This window comes from Daktulosphaira vitifoliae, unplaced genomic scaffold (assembly GCF_025091365.1).
Source record: "Daktulosphaira vitifoliae isolate Bord-2020 unplaced genomic scaffold, ASM2509136v1 Scaffold_5, whole genome shotgun sequence".
Lineage (NCBI taxonomy): Eukaryota > Metazoa > Arthropoda > Insecta > Hemiptera > Phylloxeridae > Daktulosphaira > Daktulosphaira vitifoliae.
The window spans coordinates 5,411,738-5,434,998 of NW_026099576.1; the positions used below are offsets into that span (position 1 = coordinate 5,411,738).

The 23,261-nt window shown below is 24.5% G+C and overlaps 1 protein-coding gene across 2 annotated transcripts; it reads right to left on the reverse strand.

Annotated features, from left to right (window-relative positions):
* Nucleotides 1-6,563: 6,563 nt before the first annotated feature.
* LOC126907269 (uncharacterized) lies at nt 6,564-12,349 on the reverse strand. Of its 2 annotated transcripts, none has more exons than XM_050688411.1 (4): nt 12,114-12,349; nt 9,077-9,229; nt 8,474-8,611; nt 6,564-7,148 (listed from the first exon to the last, which is right to left on the reverse strand). In XM_050688411.1, exons 1-4 carry the CDS (start codon nt 12,325-12,327, stop codon nt 7,066-7,068), a joined length of 588 nt encoding a protein of 195 aa, XP_050544368.1. In that variant the 5' UTR covers nt 12,328-12,349; the 3' UTR covers nt 6,564-7,065. The 2 variants fall into 2 exon arrangements, with proteins under 2 accessions (XP_050544368.1, XP_050544367.1); XM_050688410.1 differs by having other exon boundaries at nt 8,474-8,629.
* Nucleotides 12,350-23,261: the final 10,912 nt, after the last annotated feature.

Consider the following 23,261-nt stretch of genomic DNA (forward strand, 5'->3'; position numbering starts at 1 on the left):
TACGTAAACGTATCATGCACGAGGTATAGCTGTGTTTTGTTGGCGGGCGGGGCGCGAGGCATATATGGCGGCAGCGGCGTCGGCTGTAGGGATATATAAATGAATATTAACATATACGTATATATAAATAATAATATATATATGTATATATATATTAATATTAGCGGCGATGGTAAGAATATATAATCTTCGCATAATATCGTGGCACTTTCGTTGGCGTCGACGACGCGATGTCCGGCGTGATCCTCGGGCGTCAAAAGGTTAGCAGCGTTGATGGCGACGGTGCGCGAGTGGAGATCGGTTTATTGACGTTGCCACTTTGACAACAGGAAGAATACTACGGTATCATTAGCGGCGGTACGTCGTCGGCCGTGCGGCACTTGCTGGACTTTGCACCGCGGCGTTTACTCAAAATTATACAGAAAAAAATAGTGTTTGCGCCGACTGGTGAGCGGGGTGGGGTGAATGCGTTACGACGGTCTAGTCTCAAGGTCATAGACGACGGCATACGCGACATAATAACACGTGCCGCGTGGAGTTACAAACTTACAACATACAAACAACATACAACATACATGTGAAACTAATATAAGCGTGTTAATAAAGTTTTTTTCAAATCAAAATGTTGAATTTGGTAATTTTCCCCACATTTTTATAATCTTGACTTTATATTAGTATAAAAACATAATTTATCTACTTAACTTTGAATATGTATAGGAAATCTTTCATCCTTTAAACATAAATTAAATTAAAGTCTAGGATACCAATTTATGATTAATATAAAAGAAAAGATAACAGAATAAAGTTACATCTAACAGTGATTAAAATCACAATCATAAGAAAGATTTCATTGCAAATCTGTAGATAATGTTTAATTTTATAAAATTTATGGATTATTCCAAAAGCTCCAGGATCTCCTATTTTCTTATTTATATCCTGATTACAAGTTTTATGATTTATAAGTAATACATGAATAAATATATAAAGGGAAATGGTGTTATTTAAAAAAAAAGTATGTCGAATGAAAAAGGGATATAAATAATAATTCTCATAAAAAAATATAATGATTCATATATTTTTCAAAAAATTATAGCATTATAAAGTTAAAATATATAAATAATTTTTTTTATTAACTTTAATGTTTGTTTTCACCATAAAAACAAAATAAAGTCGGAATTGTTTTTTTTCATATTAAAATATATAACATAAACTTTAGTTTAAGATATATATAAAAGTGTCAGTATTTCCGGAACACATTAAAAAATTAAAAGTTCTACTTTCTGTATGTATTTTTTAGTTTTGAACCCCCTCTGTATATAGGTAAATAGTACGATTTAAAAAAAAAGTAGAATGAAACATGTATATAAATACTATGTCCGAGACAGAACATCATCTCTAAAAGCTTGCTTCAAAAGTTTAAAAGTTTCACTAGAACTTTTCCCTAATTTAAAACAAAATTTTACACACACACGTTGTTCTTCTATTGTTTCCATATCAAAAATGGACGCATGACAGAAACATGTTTTCGTAAAAATGCCATAAAATAAAAATAAATATTGTTATCGATTTCAAACCAATGCCCAAATTCTCGTTAGAAGTTACTTTATCGAATTAAATTATCGGGATTTCGTTATCTTAATTAATATAAATATTATTAACACAGTCCGGGTATTTTTTGATCATACCTCGTATAACATTGTGTCTAACGTAAGTGTAACATGATAAAAAGTAACCGTAAAATGAAATAAATGGAGTATAAATTTTAGTACTCATATTAAATGTAATGTAACTCGAAAAATGTTTGTTTAAATGAAAAAATATAAAATAATTTTTTTGTTTATAATTGTCTTTTAAACAACTTTTGTACGAAACTTTTTTTTGTAAGTTAAATATTTTTTTAGAAAATTAAAAAAGCTCATATTTTTGAACTTTTGCGAAGCTATAAAAAAAAAAATCTCAATTCCGAATAATGAGGACTATTAGTATGTCATTATACATATTTTAATTCAACTTAAAAAAAAAATTAATTTTAATGATTTACTTTAACTAAAAAAAAAAAAGTTATTATTTTGAATCCCTCTTGTGGGCAGGTAAAGGGTTAGATTTATAGAAAAAAAAACCAAATGATAGATAAAGACATGTATCTATATAAAAAAAAATTATACTGATTTGGTCATTTTTGATAAAATTTAACACTTAACAAAGTTATAAGTTTTATACACTGTACTACAAGGAACTTTCATCAGAAACAAAAATATAATATTGTAAATCAACATTTCGCGATGTTTTCATATGTGCAATTAGACAATTTCTATCACATTTAAGTTTTAATATTATTAAAAATAGTATTTACATATAAAAAAAAATAATTAAGAACAAAAAAAATTGTTTTAATTTAATACTGATTTTGATTATTAATATATTAAAAATAAGAAAAATGACATATTTAACCTATTTTTTTAATCGTTTAAAGTTGATTGTTGTAAATTTTTATAATAAAAAAAAATTATTTATTTTTCCATAACTTTTAGCTCAATTGGCAAGTTTGACATTGACATCATTAAATAAAAAAATTTATGACAATTAAAAAAATTGTATCGTTTTATAATTACTATTTATTGTAAATTTATCAGAAAAGCTCAATATTTTTTTGCATTTTTATTGTAATAGATAACTTAAATAGAAGTAATAGTAATAATTTCCTAGGAACTTTTGTTGTTTGTTGAAAAGATTCTANATTCCTAGTAACTTTTGTTGTTTGAAAAGATTCTACAATTGAAATATTGAGAACTTAATTAATTTTAATGATTTACTTTAACTAAATGAACCAATCAAAACAAAGTTGTTAAAAAGATCTACTCAATAGCGTACTATAAAATTTGATTATAATTGTAAAAATCCATTATTAAAGAAACTAGCAATCATTTTTTTTAGAAATGATTTATATAGCAACATGTTACAAAAAAATTTTGAGTATTATAGTCTAGTAGTTGCACACACAAATAGAGTAAAAAATTATTAAATTACAAAGTAAAATGATTTAATTTTGTAGTTGAAACCTATCATATTAAATTATCATATCAAACTTGAATTTTGAAAACATTAGAAATTAATGATTTTAATTGTCTTTATGGANTGTCAATAAATACTTTGAAAACATTAGAAATGAATGATTTTAATTGTCTGCATTGTGAACATAGGATAAGTAACTGTTTCATTGATAAATTAGAATTTTTTTTTCAATTTTTGAGGGTAACTAATTGTAAACATTTGACATATCGTTGAAAAAAGTAGGTCAAGTTAGAGCAGAGAAAATAAATGATATTCACAAAAAAACATCTTCTCTGCTTTGCATCGAAGCTAAAACTTAAAATATAGTAAAATAATTTTAATACGAATAAGAAATTTCTTCTTACAAGGGGCGACTAAAATTATGGGATCCTAGATCTTTATTGACGTTATTGAATCTAATTGAGATAAAAATCAAAGCAATTGAAAATTTATTCTTACTTAAAAGAATTAAGAAAAAATGCAAAAAATTCTTTGCCATACGCGGGTTGGGACCTCGTACCCCAAGCGTGTAAAATATAAGTTATACCAACTCGGCAACCGTATGTTGTCAATTAAAAAATTGGCTATTTAAGCTAAATCAAATTTCAAAGTTATTTTTCTCGACTTAAAAGAAGCAAACAAAATTAAATAAGTTTAACTTTCTGTGCTATATTACTTTTAATTTATATAATATTTATGAAAATCTGTACTCCCCTTGTCATTTATTTTAAAATAAAATAAAATACAAAACCCAGAATTTTAACACAAAAATAGCAAATTTTTGAATACGGTAGTCATTTTTACCATGAAGACAAATCCAGAGGTCAAATTTTTTTTTTTTCAAATTAAAGTATATTACATAAGCTTTAATTTAATATATATAAAAGTGTCAGTCTTTCCGGAACATTTTCAAAAGTTATGTTGAAAAAGATCTACACTCTATACGCATTTTAAAAGGTTTGCACCCCCCCTGTATAAAGGGAAAAGGTCCGATTTAAAAAAAAAGTATGTCGAATGAAAGAAGTATATATAAAGTATTTATCATTAAAGAATAAAGTTGATTCATGCATTTTTTAAAAAGTTATAGCAACATAATGTTAAAAAATGTAAAATATAATATCAAGAATTTTTTCACAAAAATAGCATATTTTTGCANTTATCAAGTATTTTATCAAAAAAAATAGCATATTTTTGCATACGGTAGTCATTTTCACCTTGAAGACAAGTCCAGAGGACAAATTTTTTTTTTCAAATTTAAGTATATTACAATAGCTTTAATTTAAGATATATATAAAAGTGTCAGTCTTTCCGGAACATTTTCAAAAGTTAAGTTGAAAAAGTTAATTTTTTGTTAAAAAAGTTACCATTTTGAAACCCCTCCTGTGGGCTGTTAAAGGGTCAAATGTTTACAAAAATATAGAAAATGATAGGTAAATATCTAAGGTATCTATAAAAAAAAAAATTATATTGATTTGGTCATTTTTAAAAAAGTTATGGCAATTTTAAGTAAAAAAAATTGAAAAAATATCGAAAATTAGCGATTTTTAAATTTGTAATTTTTTGGGGGATTTCCCCCGTTTACGGGGAACGAGGGAATTTTTTTCAATTTTTGAGGGTAATGTCTTCGACTAGATACGATTTGTGATCTTTTGACATATTGTTCATCAAAATCGGTCCAGCGAGAGCTGAGATTGAGCGTTCACAGACACAAAAAAAAAAAATAAAAAAACACATCATAGTAAAAATAAACTTATATAAAAACAAACCGTAAACAAGGTAAACCAACAGTATAGTTACAACCACGAGTATGTCACTATCGCCCTGAAAATGGACCCTGCAACGTGTCCGAAACGCCTCTCATATCTGAAAACGTTAATATATCCGTAAAATTTTAATCAAATTTCTTCTAGACAATTGTGATACATATCAACTAAACTTGTGATGTTTAAAATCATTTAAGTTAAATATTTATAGCAATACGAAAATCCACGAAAGCTATAATACATTCATAGAATATATTTGCTAATTAGTAATAATGAATCACGAGGAGTATATTTTTATTAGCAAATTAGTAACATAAAACAAATTGCAATTAGTGCTACAAAAATAATACTACTCTATTTAAATTATTTATATTAACGACATATTTGACTATATTCAAACAGTAGAAGTATTTATCAAAATCTACTTTAATAGCATTTTAAAAATATAATAAATGTATTTACAATAGTTTAAATTATTATATAAATAATGTCTTACTAACATGATGTATTCAATAATAAATTCTTCATAATATGTGATCTATCGATCCTAAATAATACAATTTAAACTTGTTATTAAAATGTGGATGCTATTTTATACACAATGGTAACTCAGATCGTTTTCTTGGCTAAAATGTCGAAATATATTGATTGATAACAAAAATTTGACTAAAAATGAAAAATAATAATATTAATGGTGAGTTGAAATTTTAGCTTTGATACGAAGCTAAAAAAGTATTGGATTTGTGATGGTATGTTTATTATGTCTGACCATGAAAATTCTCAATTCTCACTGAACCGATTTTAATGATCATTACGTCTAAATAATCTGATTATAATACAGTTGTACAAACAGCACCAAATTATTTTTAAAAAACCTCTCAATTTTAGAAATTTGAAAAATTATCTCAAATTTAATTACCGTAAAAAAATGTATTTTCAATTATTTTTTTCTACATTATAAAACTGGTAAAACATTTTTTTTTTAACTGATCCAAATAAAACTTTAATAGAGTATATTAGAGAAAAAAAATTACTTTTGGTATGATTTTTTTTATAAAATCTAATGGAAAACCTGAGTGCGAGATAGTCTGAAACAAACCAACCTCACATTTAAAATTTAATTCTAAAATGTTCAAGAATTATTAACTTATAACGATAGGTGTATTTAAAGATATAACCTAAACATAGTAAATTATTTATCGTTAAACAATAATTTTCTTCTAAAATAATAATCATTTTAAGGAATTTTTTTTTTATTTTTATAAATATTGTACTTCTTCTCAATTTTTAAGTGATAAAATATTTTTTTAGGTCCATCAATAGACCAAAAAGTAGTAGCTCAATTTAGAATAAATTAAATACACAAAAATTTTAAATAGATAAATATCAAAATAATGCAACATAATGAATTTAATTTTATCAGAGCTCAATTTTTATTTTTCCTTAACATTAAGTAATTAAATATGTAATAACAAAAAAATAATTTGTTACTATTATTGTTGTGTTAATTTGGTAATTTAAAAAAAGGAATTTTTTTCCTGATAAAATTTCTAATATGATAAATAAATGTGAAATTTAGTTTTATTATTTATTAAAGAATGCTTTTACAAGTTTGCATGATAACTAATAAAGAATGTTATAATTTTTTTTTTTTATAATAGGCCCCGAATGGCTCCTAATATTAATAATTCTAAAAAACATGTTTAAATTGTTTGATTTATTTTAAGGTAAAAAATTTACTCATTCCAATAAAAATGCATGTCTCAACGAATGTCTTTAATTTCTTCAATACATAATTTATTCCTATGATAATAATAGTAGTACATTACAATACAATATTATCTCATAAAGTTACTAGGTACTCAAGTATCTACATACAATATACAGTAACACACTTGTATTAAAATTCATTATTCATAACAAGTAAACAATATTAGTCATTTTAAGATTTCTTTCGATCATAAGAAAAAATTTCAAAATTTTTTTACAACATAATATAGTTGAAAAAATATTTATAAAATATTTAAATATTTAAATATTTAATTTTATATGAACATTTTTTTTAATATATAAATAAAATTTTTATAAACATATTTTTAAGCTTGCGCGTTTTACATAAGTGAAGACAAACAATAAATTCATTCAATCATTAGCAGATGTCTTGGTTACTTAAATTATGTGTTAAATATATAAAATGTGTTTTTTTAATTTGATTGATATGTGTGCGAATATTGTTACAAAGAACATGATATTATCCTAAGCGATCATTCCAAAACCATGAAGTGAGAATCGCCATCAGAATAGCAGCATAGTTGAATTTCATAATGTTAGCATCTAAATAACAATACAATTTTTAATAATTCTATACTAAGATTTTTATTAGTAAAAATATTTAAATGAGATATAAATAAATCGATTTTCTCAAAAATTATCTGGATCTACTGCTCGTATTACAATATCAAAATATACAGTCATTTTTATTAAGACAATATATTTTTACTATATTACACAAAAAGGTTATATACATACCATTTATAGAAATTGTTAAAATTAGAAAGTATACCACGAATAAAAATATATAGAATAATGTTTACCGAATTATTCAATTATATTTTTTTTAATTTAATAAAAATTATTTTGAAAAAAAGTAAAATTTTGTGTAACAATAATTTTTAGAGATTTATACAATTTAAAAATATATGCAACTTCTACATCAAAATTATTATTTCTTGCCTTTGACCTATGTAAAATTTACTTTATACTGTTAATTTTTACCTTTAATTAAAACTTTATCTATAATATTTTTTCTAAATATTTTGTTTCTTATAAAATATTACTGTGATTTACATTCTAGTTGCTATTTTGAAAAAAAAACTTTTATGCAGACTTATTTCATGCCAAAAATTTCTTTTGTACCAAATCTAAATTAAAATCTAAGATAAAACTCTAATATTAAAATTAAATTGTAACCATTAAAAGAATAAAAGTGTCTAGTTTCAGAATTTAAAGAAATTTTTGTCACTACGCATTGACTAAAAATTAGTTATACTAAAATATTGAAATGTATTTACTAAAACGCAAGTGAATAGATTGACATTTTGTTATAAATAAATAATAACACCATGTCAAGAAAAAAGACAGTTTATTAAAGTTGATCGAAATAAGTTTTTTTTTTTTGTACCATTACTACGTATCAAAAAGCTATTAACTTGTCATTCAATAGACGATAATTGTAAAAGGTTAAAAATATTCATTTTGTTTTTTCTACAACAACATTTCGTTGGTCAACCGTAACTAAACTTCACGAAGTCACGCAATTTTAACACGGTTATTTTAACAAAAGACAAATGATCTATTAAAAAATGTTTAATTAATTAAACTAATTGATATTTAACAACATTTTTTTTTATAATTAATTTAATAACAAATATTCCAAACAGCATTTTATCTTTTTAATTTTCATTATAGATGATGTATTTTATTTATTTTAAGTTTAAATATTTCAAGTTTTTTATAACCTTTTCAGTCATACATTATATTTTTCTAAAGTCATAATATTTTTTCTAAAAGTTATTAATTTATCTTGACTCTTCAACACTACTTATCACTTTACTTGATATTCAATAGTTTATATAACGTTTAATTGATAAATAAATTACAATTGCAAGCCTCGTTTTCTTCGATGAATCCTTCCTTACATGTACATATCTTTAACCTGGGATTAGCTGCAGTTCCATTTTGCAAACAAATTGCATTTGGTAAACACTCTAAGTCTGTTTCACACGAAGCCCTTAATGCTGGAACAAAAAGAGGCCCTGGCAAAAAGTTAGTGAATAAAAATAATCAATTATGAACTTAATTAATTTTTTCGGACAACACAAGACAATCACTGAACTTAATGGTGAAATATCACAAATACAAAATACAAATAATGGTTAAATAATAAATATATATCACAAATTCTATTAAAAATAGCCATGTTTTTCGTGATAAAACCGACTATATCAAAAAAAAAAAAGAAATAAAGATAATATAACAAAAATGGTTTAAAATCTCTCCACTACAAATAATCTATCCCATTTCTGTAAAAGACAATTTTTTTTTTTTTATTAAATAGTTTTCATTTTCAAAAAAAAATTACCTCTAATGTATATCTAATACCTACGACCGACAGAAAAGATTTCTGATGGCCTACGATTTTATAATTTTATCACACAAAATGTATTAAAGTATATATAAACCCAATCCCACTGTGTGCATACCTCTAGGTTTCTTTAAGCATTCGCCGTTTTGAGGTTGTTTTCCGTCTGCACAAAGACATCTTCTTTTTCTGTCACTAAAGTCGACTGCGCAAGAAGTATAAGGCGTATCTAGACAGTCTGAATCTGTTGTACAATCTCGAATTGACACAGGATCTATAAAAATATTTCATTAAAACTATTGATGTAATTAGTATTTCAATATGTGTATATAATATAGGACGAATCATCAAAATTATTTCTTTAATTTTTATACTGGGATCCCTGAATTTATATTAATTCTAATAAAAAAAAGCTATGCAAAAATTGAGACTGATATAACAAAATTAATAGATGTTTCAGGGCTTTTGAAGTTGAGTAAAACAGCTATAAAAAAAAAATTATTTCATAAGTTTTCTTTTTATGTTTAACTTACGGATACTATTATTCAACTCACTAACTGAAAATATTATGATGATTTCAAAAAATGGTACTATATGTTGGTTTAACCAATTTTTCAAGCCAACTTCAAATCTGTTCTAAGATTCTTTATAGTTCTTTTTATTTCTGAAATAAACCCCAATTAATTAAATTTAAATATTTTTAATATAATTTTTTTTTTTTTTATAACTATTTTACTAAACTTCAGAGACCATGCAACACCTTATCATATCAGTCTCACGTTTTGCACAGGTTACTTTTATGAGCATTAAAACAAATACATAACATTTATAAGTGTTGTCACGCTTATAAATTTTAATCCAACTATTATTTCATTGAATTGTTTTAAAAATAATTATGAATTTATAATACATATTCAAAGAATATTTTTGATTAGTCACTAATAAGAAAAAATATGTACTTAACGTAGTTTAAGAAGGAAATAACTAATTAAAAAAAATTTCAGTGAAGTAATATTTTTTCTCTTAAACTCAAAAGTTATAAATGTTGTCAGTAATATCTGAGCCACTTGTATACTGATTTCATTGTGATAAGATATGTTTTCAATTTCTCTATATTATTTTTATACAATATAAGGGGTATAATAGTTTTTTATTTCTTAAAACATACTAGTACAAAACATATTATTAAATTTTTTTCGGTATCCTTTCGTAAGCGTATAAAAATGATAAAAATAATTATAATCTGTATCTCACGTATTTTTTGTATATATTTACTATTTTATAATTTAGTTAATAATATATGTTGCCATTAAAAAAATATATAAAAAATATTATTGACTCCTTCATAGCAAAAACACATCATAGTAAAATGAATACCTTCTCAGCTTCGCATCGAAGCTAAAATAAGAAATGTATTTGTAAAAGTACATCTGAAAGGCCAAATAAACATTTCCGGTATTACTTTTATTCTGTAAGTAATTGAGCGAATGAAATAGACGAATCGCATGTAATATAAAAACTACATAATTACATTATTTAGTTGTATTAAATATTTCATAATAAGCAATATGAACAATAAAAAATACTAAATAATTTTATTATGTAGTTCTTATTTTATACATGATTCGTCTATTCCCACCCACAAAATTACTTACAAAATAATAATAATATCCTTATTTATATTTTATTTTCTATTAAATACCAATAAATATAAAATTATCACAGTGAAGTTAGAATAAAATATAATGTATTTTATATTATCTATAAATATGAGGTGCTAAATCTTAATGAGTAAGGACTAATTTTAGCTATGCTGGGTTTTTTATTTCCTTTTCTACAAAATAAATTATTTTTTTCTAGGACTGACTCTAAGTTGTATGAATATTATTGAACACACAAATCTAACGTTGATAACTTATCAAACGCATACTAAATATCTGTACCGTAAAATTATTAAATGGGATCATTAATATATAGATAATTCTGTTGGCAGTACGCTACTGTAATTTATATAAAATTAATTGATTATAAGTTTTATTTATAGAAGTTAACAATATCAAAAACTCGCTTTTGGATAAATTAAGATAAAATTTATCCAGAGATAATATTCAAGGATCTTTTTTTATAAAGAATTAATGTGTGCGCCGCCTCCCCTACCCATATCGTTGATAAAATACCAGTGATAAAATAACAGTGAAAGATATTGAGGGGAAAATATAAAAAAGAATTTTTTGCCCCTGAAATCATTATTTTATTTATTTTGATAGATAATTATGCTACCATAAAACATTTGCAAAAGTAACTTCTTAAAATACAGGAAGACTTTACAGCTTGCTGGTGATCAATTCTACATTTTTAATATCAACTATGACTCAAATGAATCAACATCAAACAAATCTTTTTATTTCATTTTCAATCAGTCCATGTTTATCAAAAAAATAAATTTTATAAAAGTAAATTTCAATAAATATAGAGACATGATAAGTTATCTTAGCACATAGCTGTCTTTCAATTAATTAAAATTATATCGTTCTAAGTTTTCCGTTATTTCTGAAAACTAATAATTATTGTATTATAATTGAGCTGATTATTTAATAAAATAAAAGGATTTTTTACTTTATACATAAAGATATAAAACACTTTGAAATTTTGAAATAAAGATTTAATCCAATAAAATACTCCATATTTTTTTTTTCTATAATTTTATTTTAGTTTTGTACATTTTTCATCATTCGGAACAACATTTACCGATTCGCAGTAGCACGTTATTATGCAATTATAAAAGTACAAAATCTGATTTGTACATATTTTCTTACGTGCTCGATGAAGGCGTTAAACCGTCAGCTCTTAGATAGCGTGAGAAACTATCGTTAGCAATTTTTTTCCTTTTTGACCACTTCATACAATATAAGTATAATACATATTGTTTTCTTATTACTAGTCAAGCACGAATTCGATTACATTTTTTTCGTATTATATGGATAACAAATATTGATATTTTGCATAGTAATACTTGATATTTTAAAAGAAAATTGTTTTGTTTGTACGAGTACTTTATAAATGAAAATTAAGCATTAAACTGAATTTACTTTTCATCCTAGATTAATGCACAAATCTTTTTCTTTCTTTTAGTTTAGTTAACAAAAATTTAAACTTACTCGACATATTTTTAGAAATAGTGCTACCGAACGTGGTCGACCATCTTTTAATTCTACTACTCACGGAAGATGATACTAGTGCAGAATAAAAACTGGGCTGTTGATGGTTTAATGTGTGAGATTCAACGACGGCAGCACCGACTATTGGTGACAACAATATCAACAAAGTTACCCAACTTCGGATGAGTTGAAGCACACATGTGGTAATGGCCATGGTCTTCCTTACCGAGCAGCGCCTAAACAGCGAATGGTAGTCAACTTCTCATGATTACAAGTATGTTGGTCGCATGCCTAGCTAACTTAAATATGCATAAAACACTGCGCACGCCTATCAACAACGCGTTACTCGGAACTTATTTAGTTTTTTTCTTTCTCTTTCTAAAATCACCTCCTAAACACGCAAACTGATTAATGTTGTTTTATTATATTGTGTGTATATAGTCACATTAAACAGGTCGACCGGGTAAAAAGTAACTGCGTGGGTGAGTAAGGTTTTATTTTTTTTTTTACCTTGTTTTTTTTTTTTTTAATGGTCAGTGAAGTTCAAAATTGAAATTTATTATTTACAGAATACACTTTAACATCAACAAAGTCTTCGCATGAAAGGTCATGTCTTGTAGTTAACCAATCGTTATTTTTTATGCCGACTATTCGATATTATAATTATATTGTATTGTATATAAAACTCTCGTTTGAACTACCAATGTTGTTGATTGCTGACAGCAAAAATATTTATAAATATTTAAGTAAACATGACACGATTATAAGAAATAATCAAACGAAAGTTCTACAGCCCTTCGGATGTTAACTTTACTTTTATTATAAGGTTCAAACGTTGGTTTCAATTTCACCATCTACATGGCATTCTATGTATATTATTACAGCACAATAATTGACTACCAGACAGTTATTTTCCATTATTATAAAGAACATTGCACAAAACCGCGAAATAGGCCGAAAATTGCGTGTCAGGTTACACTATGTTTACTACCAACCATCCCCAACCAAATTAACACTTGGGCAATACAGAGAAATAAATATTAGACAATATTAAAACCGTATTGTACACGATACTAATAATAAATAAACATTACACTCGAAACTTGTTACTTAATTATTGTTTGTACATAGATGCGATCTCCAATTTTTTTAGTTATGTCGTTCTTTATTCAAAATTAGACTAAAATAAGTAATACTAAATTTTTGGAAAGCTTTTAAAGAAGATTTTTTTTTACAATAAAACTACAAATTGAATTACAATAAACACATTGTACATTATAACAATGAATGATTCTCGTTGTTATTTTTACGCTATTTCATATTGTAAGGTTTATTTATCTCAAATTTACAAATCTTTATGAGTTATAGGGGGTATGTTGATGTTTTATTAAATTTATTAAAAAATTAATTTTTTCATGCTAAGTAAATATTATTGCCTTAGAAGCCGAAAGTTATAATTTCCAGAAACTAAATTTTACAGGAAAGTAATTTAATGTTTTTATTATTATTTTTTTTTTTAACGAAATAATTTGTTTTATAACTTTGTTTTGTTTGTGTATTACCTGATTTATTTGTAAAGTATTTTATAGATGATAGAGTGTATTTTTAACTATATTTATTTTATGAGGTTTTTTTTTTTAACTAGACAAATATTTATAGGATTTCACCATTTTCCAATTCACCAATTCAGTACTTGTTATTATATGTGAGCAAAAGAAATACCCTATTTATTTTTGAATTACAAAAATTGTAATTTTAATAAAACACATTTATGGTTATACATAACTCATAATTTTTAACACGATATAAGATACGACTTACATTCATCTAATGAAACAATATATTCAACTATATATTGTAATAAATTGCCCCATACAGACATTTTTTGTATACAACGTTATCACGCAAAAAAACATTATTTTGTGACTTCAAAATAGAAAATAAAATACTACTGCCTAATGAACAAATATTTTAAATCAAAAATATTTCACTTTATAACATTAGTCGCACAAAAAAATTAAAATATCTACTTATTACTACTATTAGTATTTTACTTATTATTTACAAAAAACATACAAAACATAAAAACGCAAACAAATTTTGATATTATTAATACTTTTGCATAATATTTGAAGCATAAATTTACTTATGAAATCATATTACTGACTGGTCAGTGTTATTACAATTTAATGCAAAAATATCTCAATTGTAACAAGTTTCTCCTGCAACAACTAGCTTTACTAACCCCTATAATGTGATATTTTCAATATTTTTCTAGGGAGGGAGTCTTGAAAATATAATATATTCAAAATAAACATCACAATTCAACTCTGTTTGTATTAAGTATAATTTGTATTATATTGATATCTAAGAATTTTAAACCGTTTAAAGACTTTTCCGATGAAAATTGTTGAATAGGTTTTGCATGTGAATGATATTTATCACAGATTATTAAATGAAAGTTAAATTTTAAAAATTCTTACATTAATTTAAAATTCGTAATTCTGTTATTAATGTTATTCTAGTCCAATCTAGTGAATTTCGTTAAGCGTATATGGGAGAATGTAAAAAAAACATTAAGACTACTTATGTAGCACTTAATAGTATTCAATTTTCATTCTTGGAATAAATTTACACGAGCCTAACAAGATTTCTTTTTTTTTTTAACTTTTTTAAATCTTTTGCAGTAATATTTAAATTTAAACAATACACACTATACTTAGGTGGGAGAGGTTAAGTAAAAAATATACTAAACTACAGTAAAAATTAACCGATAAAAATTATTAAGGCTCGAAAGCACTTTTCATGGTCAAAATAAAGTGAATATAAGTTAACTTTTGAGTTGAACATTTTATAATTCGATACACTTGAATGACATATTAAATCAAAAGAAAACAAATAATTTCCTGCAATTTAGAACACTTAGATGAGTTTTATGAAAAATTTTGCTGCTGATTCAACATTTGTTTCAAGTTCAATATTTGTTGCGTCATATTTAATTTTACAATCTATAGATTCCCCTTATAGATAGCTTCTAATAGCATTAACAGCGCGCATTTTTCAAGGGGAAGCAAATACCCACACTACTCCCTAGTAAATGATGTCACAGGTTTACATACACCGTATATGAACTACTAAATTGATTATTAATAATCATCACAACTTTAGCACAATATTCAATAGGACATTTGAAAATTCCAAAAGATTATAATAAAATGATACCAAATTTTTGTAATTAAAATGTATTAAATTTTGTTCAAAGACTGTACAACATTTGTATTTTACATTGAATGATCTATGAAATTGAAATCATGAGCAAGTTACGAAATACATAACGTATAAATTAGTATGATAAATACATAATTTTATAATATATATATGAATCATATCATTCGAAATTCAATTGAACATAAATTTGTACAGGAACTTGTGTTGTTTTTTAATAAATGACATTGAAAATATTTTTTCACAATGCTTTTATCCAATATAAATCATATAAATTCATTTAAAGTTATTCATGTATGCAATTACTTTTAATATATAATGTACTAACATTATTCATGTATTAAAACAGTTGTATGCCATTTTAACACGCAAATTAAGTACATATTGTAATGGAAGCATTTTTTTTAAGTTATTCGATTATAAAAAAATTAAAATAAAAATTATTCTGAGAATTGCTAAAAAATATATGTTTGAGTTTAACTATATTATTAATTTATTAATGAGAAATATATTACAACAAATTCGATCTTAATTACACGCGTGATTTTACAAATTCACTACATTTCTAAGGATAAAAATATTTGTGTGGTGAAAATACAATATTTATGTGAAAACAAAGTAGAAAAATATTTCTCATAAACATTCTCTTTCTTTCATGCATATATTGCAAACAAAAAATTGCTGACGTCAATTAATTACAAGATAGTTATATTTAAAACATCAATTAAAATAGGAAATATTGATAATTTTATTGTGATATTGTACTCAAATACTGTTTAGAAACAAAACAGAATTGTTAAAATTGAATGTCTTTAGTATATTTGGTTTAATTTTTGTACTCTTTAAATAAAAAATAAAGTAAACAAAATTTAACAAATTATTTTTAAAGTAACATCCTTGCAAATATATCACTAGGGAAACACATGTTTTTATTGAGTTGTTGTGTAGCTATAAGTTTATTAAACTTATAGAAATGTTTTTTTTTTTATCACTTTATACTTAATAAAACACAAAGTCAAATATAGTAATTAATTTAATTTTGTGTTTAATTAAATCGGATTTAATAAAATACAGCATTACCAACAAGTGCATTTTTAACTAATCTAATAAAACTGTCGGAACTCAAAATGTTTAGTAAACTTGATGTTTTTTTTTAATGAAAAATATATTAGGAAATCGGTGTATAAATTAAAACTTCATTGTCAAATGTACACAAATAGTTACGTAAAGCTCAGATTGGGCAACACGTGACGCCATTGAAATATTAAGTGTTTATAATTTTTATATATACTCTAATACTGCGACATTGTATATGCAAAATATTTCTATTAGAAATATTTAAAAATAATTTCTACGTTAATTATTACACACTTAACGTTTTTACCTGTAATAATATTAGCTGCTAAAGTGATACTGTAAGTTTCTTTGAATATTTCATTAACTTGTAATCGAATTAAATAAGAAAACAAATATCAACAAATCAATTAAAAAGTAATCAATACTCTTATCGGATATTAGCCTCTTGGTGGATATCTTATTTTCACTCAAAGTTCGTTATTATTATTGTATAACGTTATTATTTTATGCAATAACTTACAACCTTCAAAAACAGCCGTTGTTTATCATTGTGTATACATATTTGTATATTAATAAACAAACATACTAAAAGGTAAATGGATAGACTTTAGACTTCAACATGTTCATCAAAAATTCTATTTGACGTTAATGAACTCATAACAAAACATAAATTCAAATCATTGTTTTCAACGTTAAATTATATTTTTAAGACAATTGCTGTGTCATTAAGCGAATCAAAAGTCACTTGATTGGTGAAAAAAAAATATAACTTTTTCATATGAAGAAGTTACCGAAATTTTTGGTGAATTTTTGCAGATAATTGTTATATTTTGGACAAAAAACCAAAAACTTATTGGGGATATCACCTTATTTTCATGGACCACTAAAAATTAAAGCAGATTCGTCACCCGCCCTGCTTTTCTGTGCTCTTTTAGGAGACATATAAAATTAGTTTCAGAATAACATAAAAACGTATCACGCTCGGAAGTCACAATTTATTCATTTTATAGATGATCGCATGATCTGTTTTGAACATTTTGCTGCAATATTGGCAATATTTATTATCATAAAAATTCACATAATATTTATAATTATGTACATAAACATAATTTTATTACATTATAATGTAATTTATTATTGTATTCAGTAAAATGTGGTATAGAAAACAATAATATAATTTGTAGAGTAACAGGCACATACAGATCACTTATGTGCAGGGCGCATCTAAAAAAGTAGTGGGTTCACGTACGCCAGGCAACAGGTTTTTAAGTGCGACACTCAAATATGAAACAATATAAATTTTAGAGTTTATTTATAATGAACGCTTACATGGGCAATACTAATGTAATAATGTATTTGACTATAAGTATTCAAATACGTTCATTGGTATTGAATAGTATTTTTAAATACATTTAGTCAAAAATATTAGAGTAGTATTTTAAATATAAATATTTAATATCATAAATTTTCTTTTTTATCGAATTTTCTAACCGTTACAAAAAAATCAAAATGAACTCGGAAAAAATTAACCGCAGGTATTTTATTTGTTTTTATTGTTCTTGTTTGTATTGTTAACGCACATACATCGTAATATGTATACAAAAATTCTTAGTATATCTGTCGAACTTGAAATTTGGCATACTTTTCCAGGTTTTTATACGCACATCACGTATTACACTTAATTGAACATTTATTTTATCAAAAATTTTAGGGTAATAATTTTTAGTGTATATTTCTGTACCTATATTTGATTAATCTTGTAATTTATACTTTATTCAATTAAATATAACAACTTTAGCGAATATTTTACATTACTTTTTTTTTAATATAATTTATGCATTTTTAAACTACATTAAAATAATGAAAATATGATCTTAACGAAATTCAAAAGTGTAAAAATTATTTAAAAAAAAAAAGTTATTCGATTTGTCAAAATATTGTAGTCTACTTTATTTAAATGTAAATTTATTATATAATCCTATTATTGAACAAATATTAAACTTTTTTTACCGATTAATCTCCAATAAATTGTGATTATTCGTATCAAATTGTACATATTATATTACTGTTTTGTAATAATAATTCAAATTATATCATATATCAGGTGATATTAATATTTGTTGAGATCACCTTAGCACTATTAATTACTTAAATACGTTGTTTTTCCACCAATTTTTTCTTGTAAAACATTAGTGTTATAACTAAGCAGTGACTTTGACCACATTTTTTATAAAGAATGTAGATATTAACTTTTGAGCTATACTGTTAAGACTGATATTATTTCGGTACTGCTCTTTTAACTGACGTGAAAATCAATTGTCATCACAGAAAAGAATTAGGTAATACTTAAATAATATATACAATTGATTATGATTATATAAATTTTATATCTGGAATGGTTTTAAAAGGTTCAAGCGTGGAAACGATGTTTAAAAAATTCTTAAGTTTATAAAACTAAATAAATAGATAAATCGAGTAATTAACTTCAATAAATGTGAAAGAAAAATTAAAACGTAAATTAAATTTAGGTTTTCTTAACAATTTTCTATGTATAAAAAATTATTACTATTACTATTAAAAAGTCTCGAGAACTATTTTATTAGAAATAGCTAAATCAACTGAAATTTAGTATTACATGTATATAGAATATTATTAATGACATATCAGAGAATAAATATAAATCTAAGTTGTCCATTGTGATTCTTTCATTAACAATAATGACATAATACAGTCTAATTCGTAAAATTCCTAATTCCAAAATGCCAATTTTCAAGAGATGGGAAAAACTTTTTAGCGTATTAATGTGTTTTAAAAAATAGCTGTAGTCCCTGCATACACCAAAAAAGTTTTTATTTTGCCTATTTATATAGCAGGAAATAATACCCTTTGTTATAATTCGCCCATGAGCGAAACTAAAGTGAAAATGCTGGGGGTACTAAAATTGAATTGTGTTTTAGGACCCATGGGTTGGAGCTCTCACATCCCCGAATAACATCTATTAGATAATTACCTATCAATCCCATTGTAAACAAACTTTTTTTTTACCAATAAAAAGTTATATGTATTTATAAATTTTGTTAAGTTATTCTGAACACATCATCAGTCAGTACTGAATGAATTTCAGTTTAAATATTTTATTAGAAATAATTTAAGTTGAAGTAAAAAATATATAAGTGTATTTTTTATTTAAAAAGGTTTTTATTCAGTTAACCATGAATTATTTTTTTAAAAACTTGAATTAACAGGTATCAGAGGAAATGCCTCCAACTATTTTAAATCTTACCTATTGGACAAAACCTAAGTTATTAAAGTTAGAGGTTCAATTAGCAATTATATGTTTACTATAAATAGATTATTGCAAGGAACTGTTTTATGTACTCTATTATTTTTAATCGACACAAATTGTATTTTTGATCTAGATTTAGATGCAAAATTAATTGACCCTTGTAATAACTAAAAATAAACTTGATGGGGGTGGTATTAATAACAGTAAAGAATGATAATGGCATCATTTGTAATGACATAATAAATACAAGTACTTTGATTTCTAGTTATTACTTGATTATTGTAATTAATGTGTTAAAACTACTCTTACCTGATATTCCTCGATAGTAGACTATGATCTACGATGTATACACGATATGTGAGTCAACTCATTAACGTAGATGATCACCAAAATATTATCAATTTAAAATAAAATACTAAAAATTATATAAGCACATATATTATAAGCGAAGTGATAGTTATTTTAACTAAGGAATGTTATAAGCTGAATTATAAATGGATGTTAATAGCGAGAAACTAAGTCATATATTAAGAGTTAGAGTACTGCACTAAGATGAACTATAAAATAAAATAAGAGAGTTCAGCTGACTACTTAGGTGTGATCACGAAAAGAGAAATTGACGGACTACGAGCTTGACGGGTGTCAAAAGATAGAGCAGAGTCTAGAGATCTCTTGGCTCTTTCATATTAAATCATGGGTTATAGTAATAAAATTCATTTTTATAATAAAATTTACCTAATTAAAAAGAGTGTCCTTTACAACACGGTACGGGGACTATTGGTACTGTATCATTGTTTCTTTAATATATGTAAACTAATAATATTAAGCGATATACTAGATATTGTTAATTTTGTGTGAGTTCGTTAATTGCTTGTGTCGGTCAGTACTATGTAAACAATAATAATTAAATCACGTCTCTGTGGTGTCAGTGTCTCTTTACTTTGCTTAGCTAAAATGTATAAATATTTGAAACTTCTATAAAAGAATATTACACACTAGTTCCAGTAAACAGCGAGTCTAATAGAATGGTATTTAGTAAAGCATCTGTAGTAATTAGTTAACATAAAGTTTTGTTTGATAACAATTTTAAGGGACCAAATCAAGTTCAGTTGAAATATATATTTATAAAAATTTACAACAATAATAATTCTAGAAACATTCCAACTAGAGCTCATTCTAGTAATTTTAATTCCAGTAATTGCCTTATGTGAAAAGATTAAATGTGTTGAATCTATAATTTAAATACTTCAGTATTATTTTTTATGCAAATTTGAAGTTGGTATCTTATAATATATACTTAGTGGTTAGAATAAAACAATTATTTTAGAAATTCAAGCTTTTTAAATGGTATATTAGAGAGAAAGTTTTAGAATAAATTAAATAGCTTTTAGATCAATAGATTATTAATTACGGAATTATAATTTAGGCAATGATGAAAAATTTTGATTAAAATTTGTAATCACTTATGAATACGTTAAAGCTTGTAATCACTTTTCAAAGGTATTTTTAATAAAACATTTTATTTTAACGTAGAAGATTTGTACACAACTTTAATGTTAGAAATCTTAGAAGTATTTATAGGTTTAATTATTTAAAATGTAAATTTGGATAATTTTGAGTTGTCTCGAAATGATTTTACTTGTCTTAAAAATCAAAGTAACTTGGTTTAGCCTGCTTTTCATAGGCGCAAACAGTGGGTGCTTTTTTTGATATCTAGTTTTTTATTATGTAAATATACAACGTCATCAAGGTAGTATATGTATTTTACATTAAATAAAGTAATAAGTTTTGGTTTCAACAATTGTAGTTGAAATGCTACAGTAATAAGAAAAAAATATGTGTTATGTTATACATAATTGTTTATTTATAATTAGATAAAAATATTGGGTACGCAATTTCGAGCATAACAAGAAAATTATTTTGGTTTTTTGAACTTGAGTATTTTAAAAATTAAAACACTATTTAAAATTATGCTGCTGCTAATAAATCTTTACCTAAAAAACTTTGTTTAAATATTGATTTTAAACTATATATTAAGTTAAAAATTAATTTAAGTTTTTAATAAGCTAAAACGTTCTTTGTAATTTACATATATAGTATTGATTGGAATTATATTAATATCATAAGCTCCATTTGAACAAAATGTTGGAGAGATCTAACTTCATTTCTCCTCTCCTCAAAATGTATCCTATATAAATTTACATTCAATTTTTATAACTTTCAGGGGTTATCATAGTTAGGGGCAACAAAGTTAAAGGAGATAAGTCTTTTTTTACCCCACCAGAATATGCCTATGGTTGATATAATTGTATAGATTTAGCTATTAAACTTAAACGTGAAAGCGATTCATTATATTTTATTTATTTAATAATTATTGATACAAACTTATTATTAATTTACATTTTGGGATGCTAAAATTGTTGTATATAATTACGATTTGAATTTTTACGTAGAAATAATCGCAAAACTACAATGTTGAAATTTTATCTTGATAAATAGAATAAATAGGGATTAATTTATAATTTAGGTTTCCACAAATGTGCATTTATAGGTTGACAATGAGCTCTCCAACTCTATTTTTCTGACGTTACCTCTTCATTTTTGAGCCCTAAAAGTTATGGTTAAACTTAAGTTACTTAGCAAAAACTTAAAGTTACTGCTACTAACTATATATTTCAAATTTTTATATAAAGACAAATATTATGAAATTTCAATGTAATAATAATAATAACCCTTAATATATTAACCATTTAAATTGGACACTGTTATTTATTACTCTACTCAGAATTAATAATTAAATATTAAACATTTATTCACTTATTCATCATTTTCGATCAAAATTAATAAGGTTTTAAATTAATAAAAATTTTTAATCTGAAAACGACAAAGTAAACTAAAATAATACTTATAAATATTCTTTTAATTTTTTCTTTTTACTAGCTAAGATAAAATTATTTAGTACTTAAATAAGTTCAAAAAACAGCTGAATCTAATGAATATTTTTTAAACGTTAAATACAAGGTCACAGACAGTTTCGAAATGGTTAATTTATATAAAATTATGATATACAAACTAACCTTAAATGAATATCTTAAGATACAAAAAAATTGTATTACAAAATAATTGTTAAAAGTTGCGTATTATTAGTAGTGTATATCTGTCTGGTGACCTTCACGTCGCGTCTACGAAACCATCTTATACCAAAAATTAGTACGAGAGTCCTTGAGCTGCTCATTAAACGCAATTACCTTGCAAGTCCTAAGTATGTCATTACACAAATATTTCGAAATACGAAATGACAATAACGGTACAAGTTCACCAATAGGTACACCAAATTTATATTAAAAATAGTTAATATATAAATACTTTTGTGGTTAAAATAAATAGATAACACAGAAATATATTTTATTTGATGTATATGCATATTCCAATTATCTTTTTAGACTTCCTGTTAAAAACGACATTAACTTTTATGAGAAAAAATAATTTATTCATTGATTCCTCAAAATATAATTTATAAAAACCAAATGTATAAATTAATCTTATTACATAATTTATAA

Coding starts and splice junctions, on each gene's coding strand:
- LOC126907269 (XM_050688410.1), bottom strand. CDS start 12,327: ATGGCCATTACCACATGTGTGCTTCAACTCATCCGAAGTTGGGTAACT. Junction 8,630..9,076: donor ATGCTTAAAGAAACCTAGAG/GTATGCACACAG, acceptor ACTTTTTGCCAG/GGCCTCTTTTTGTTCCAGCA. Junction 7,149..8,473: donor AGAAAACGAGGCTTGCAATT/GTAATTTATTTA, acceptor ATTGTTATTTAG/ATGCTAACATTATGAAATTC.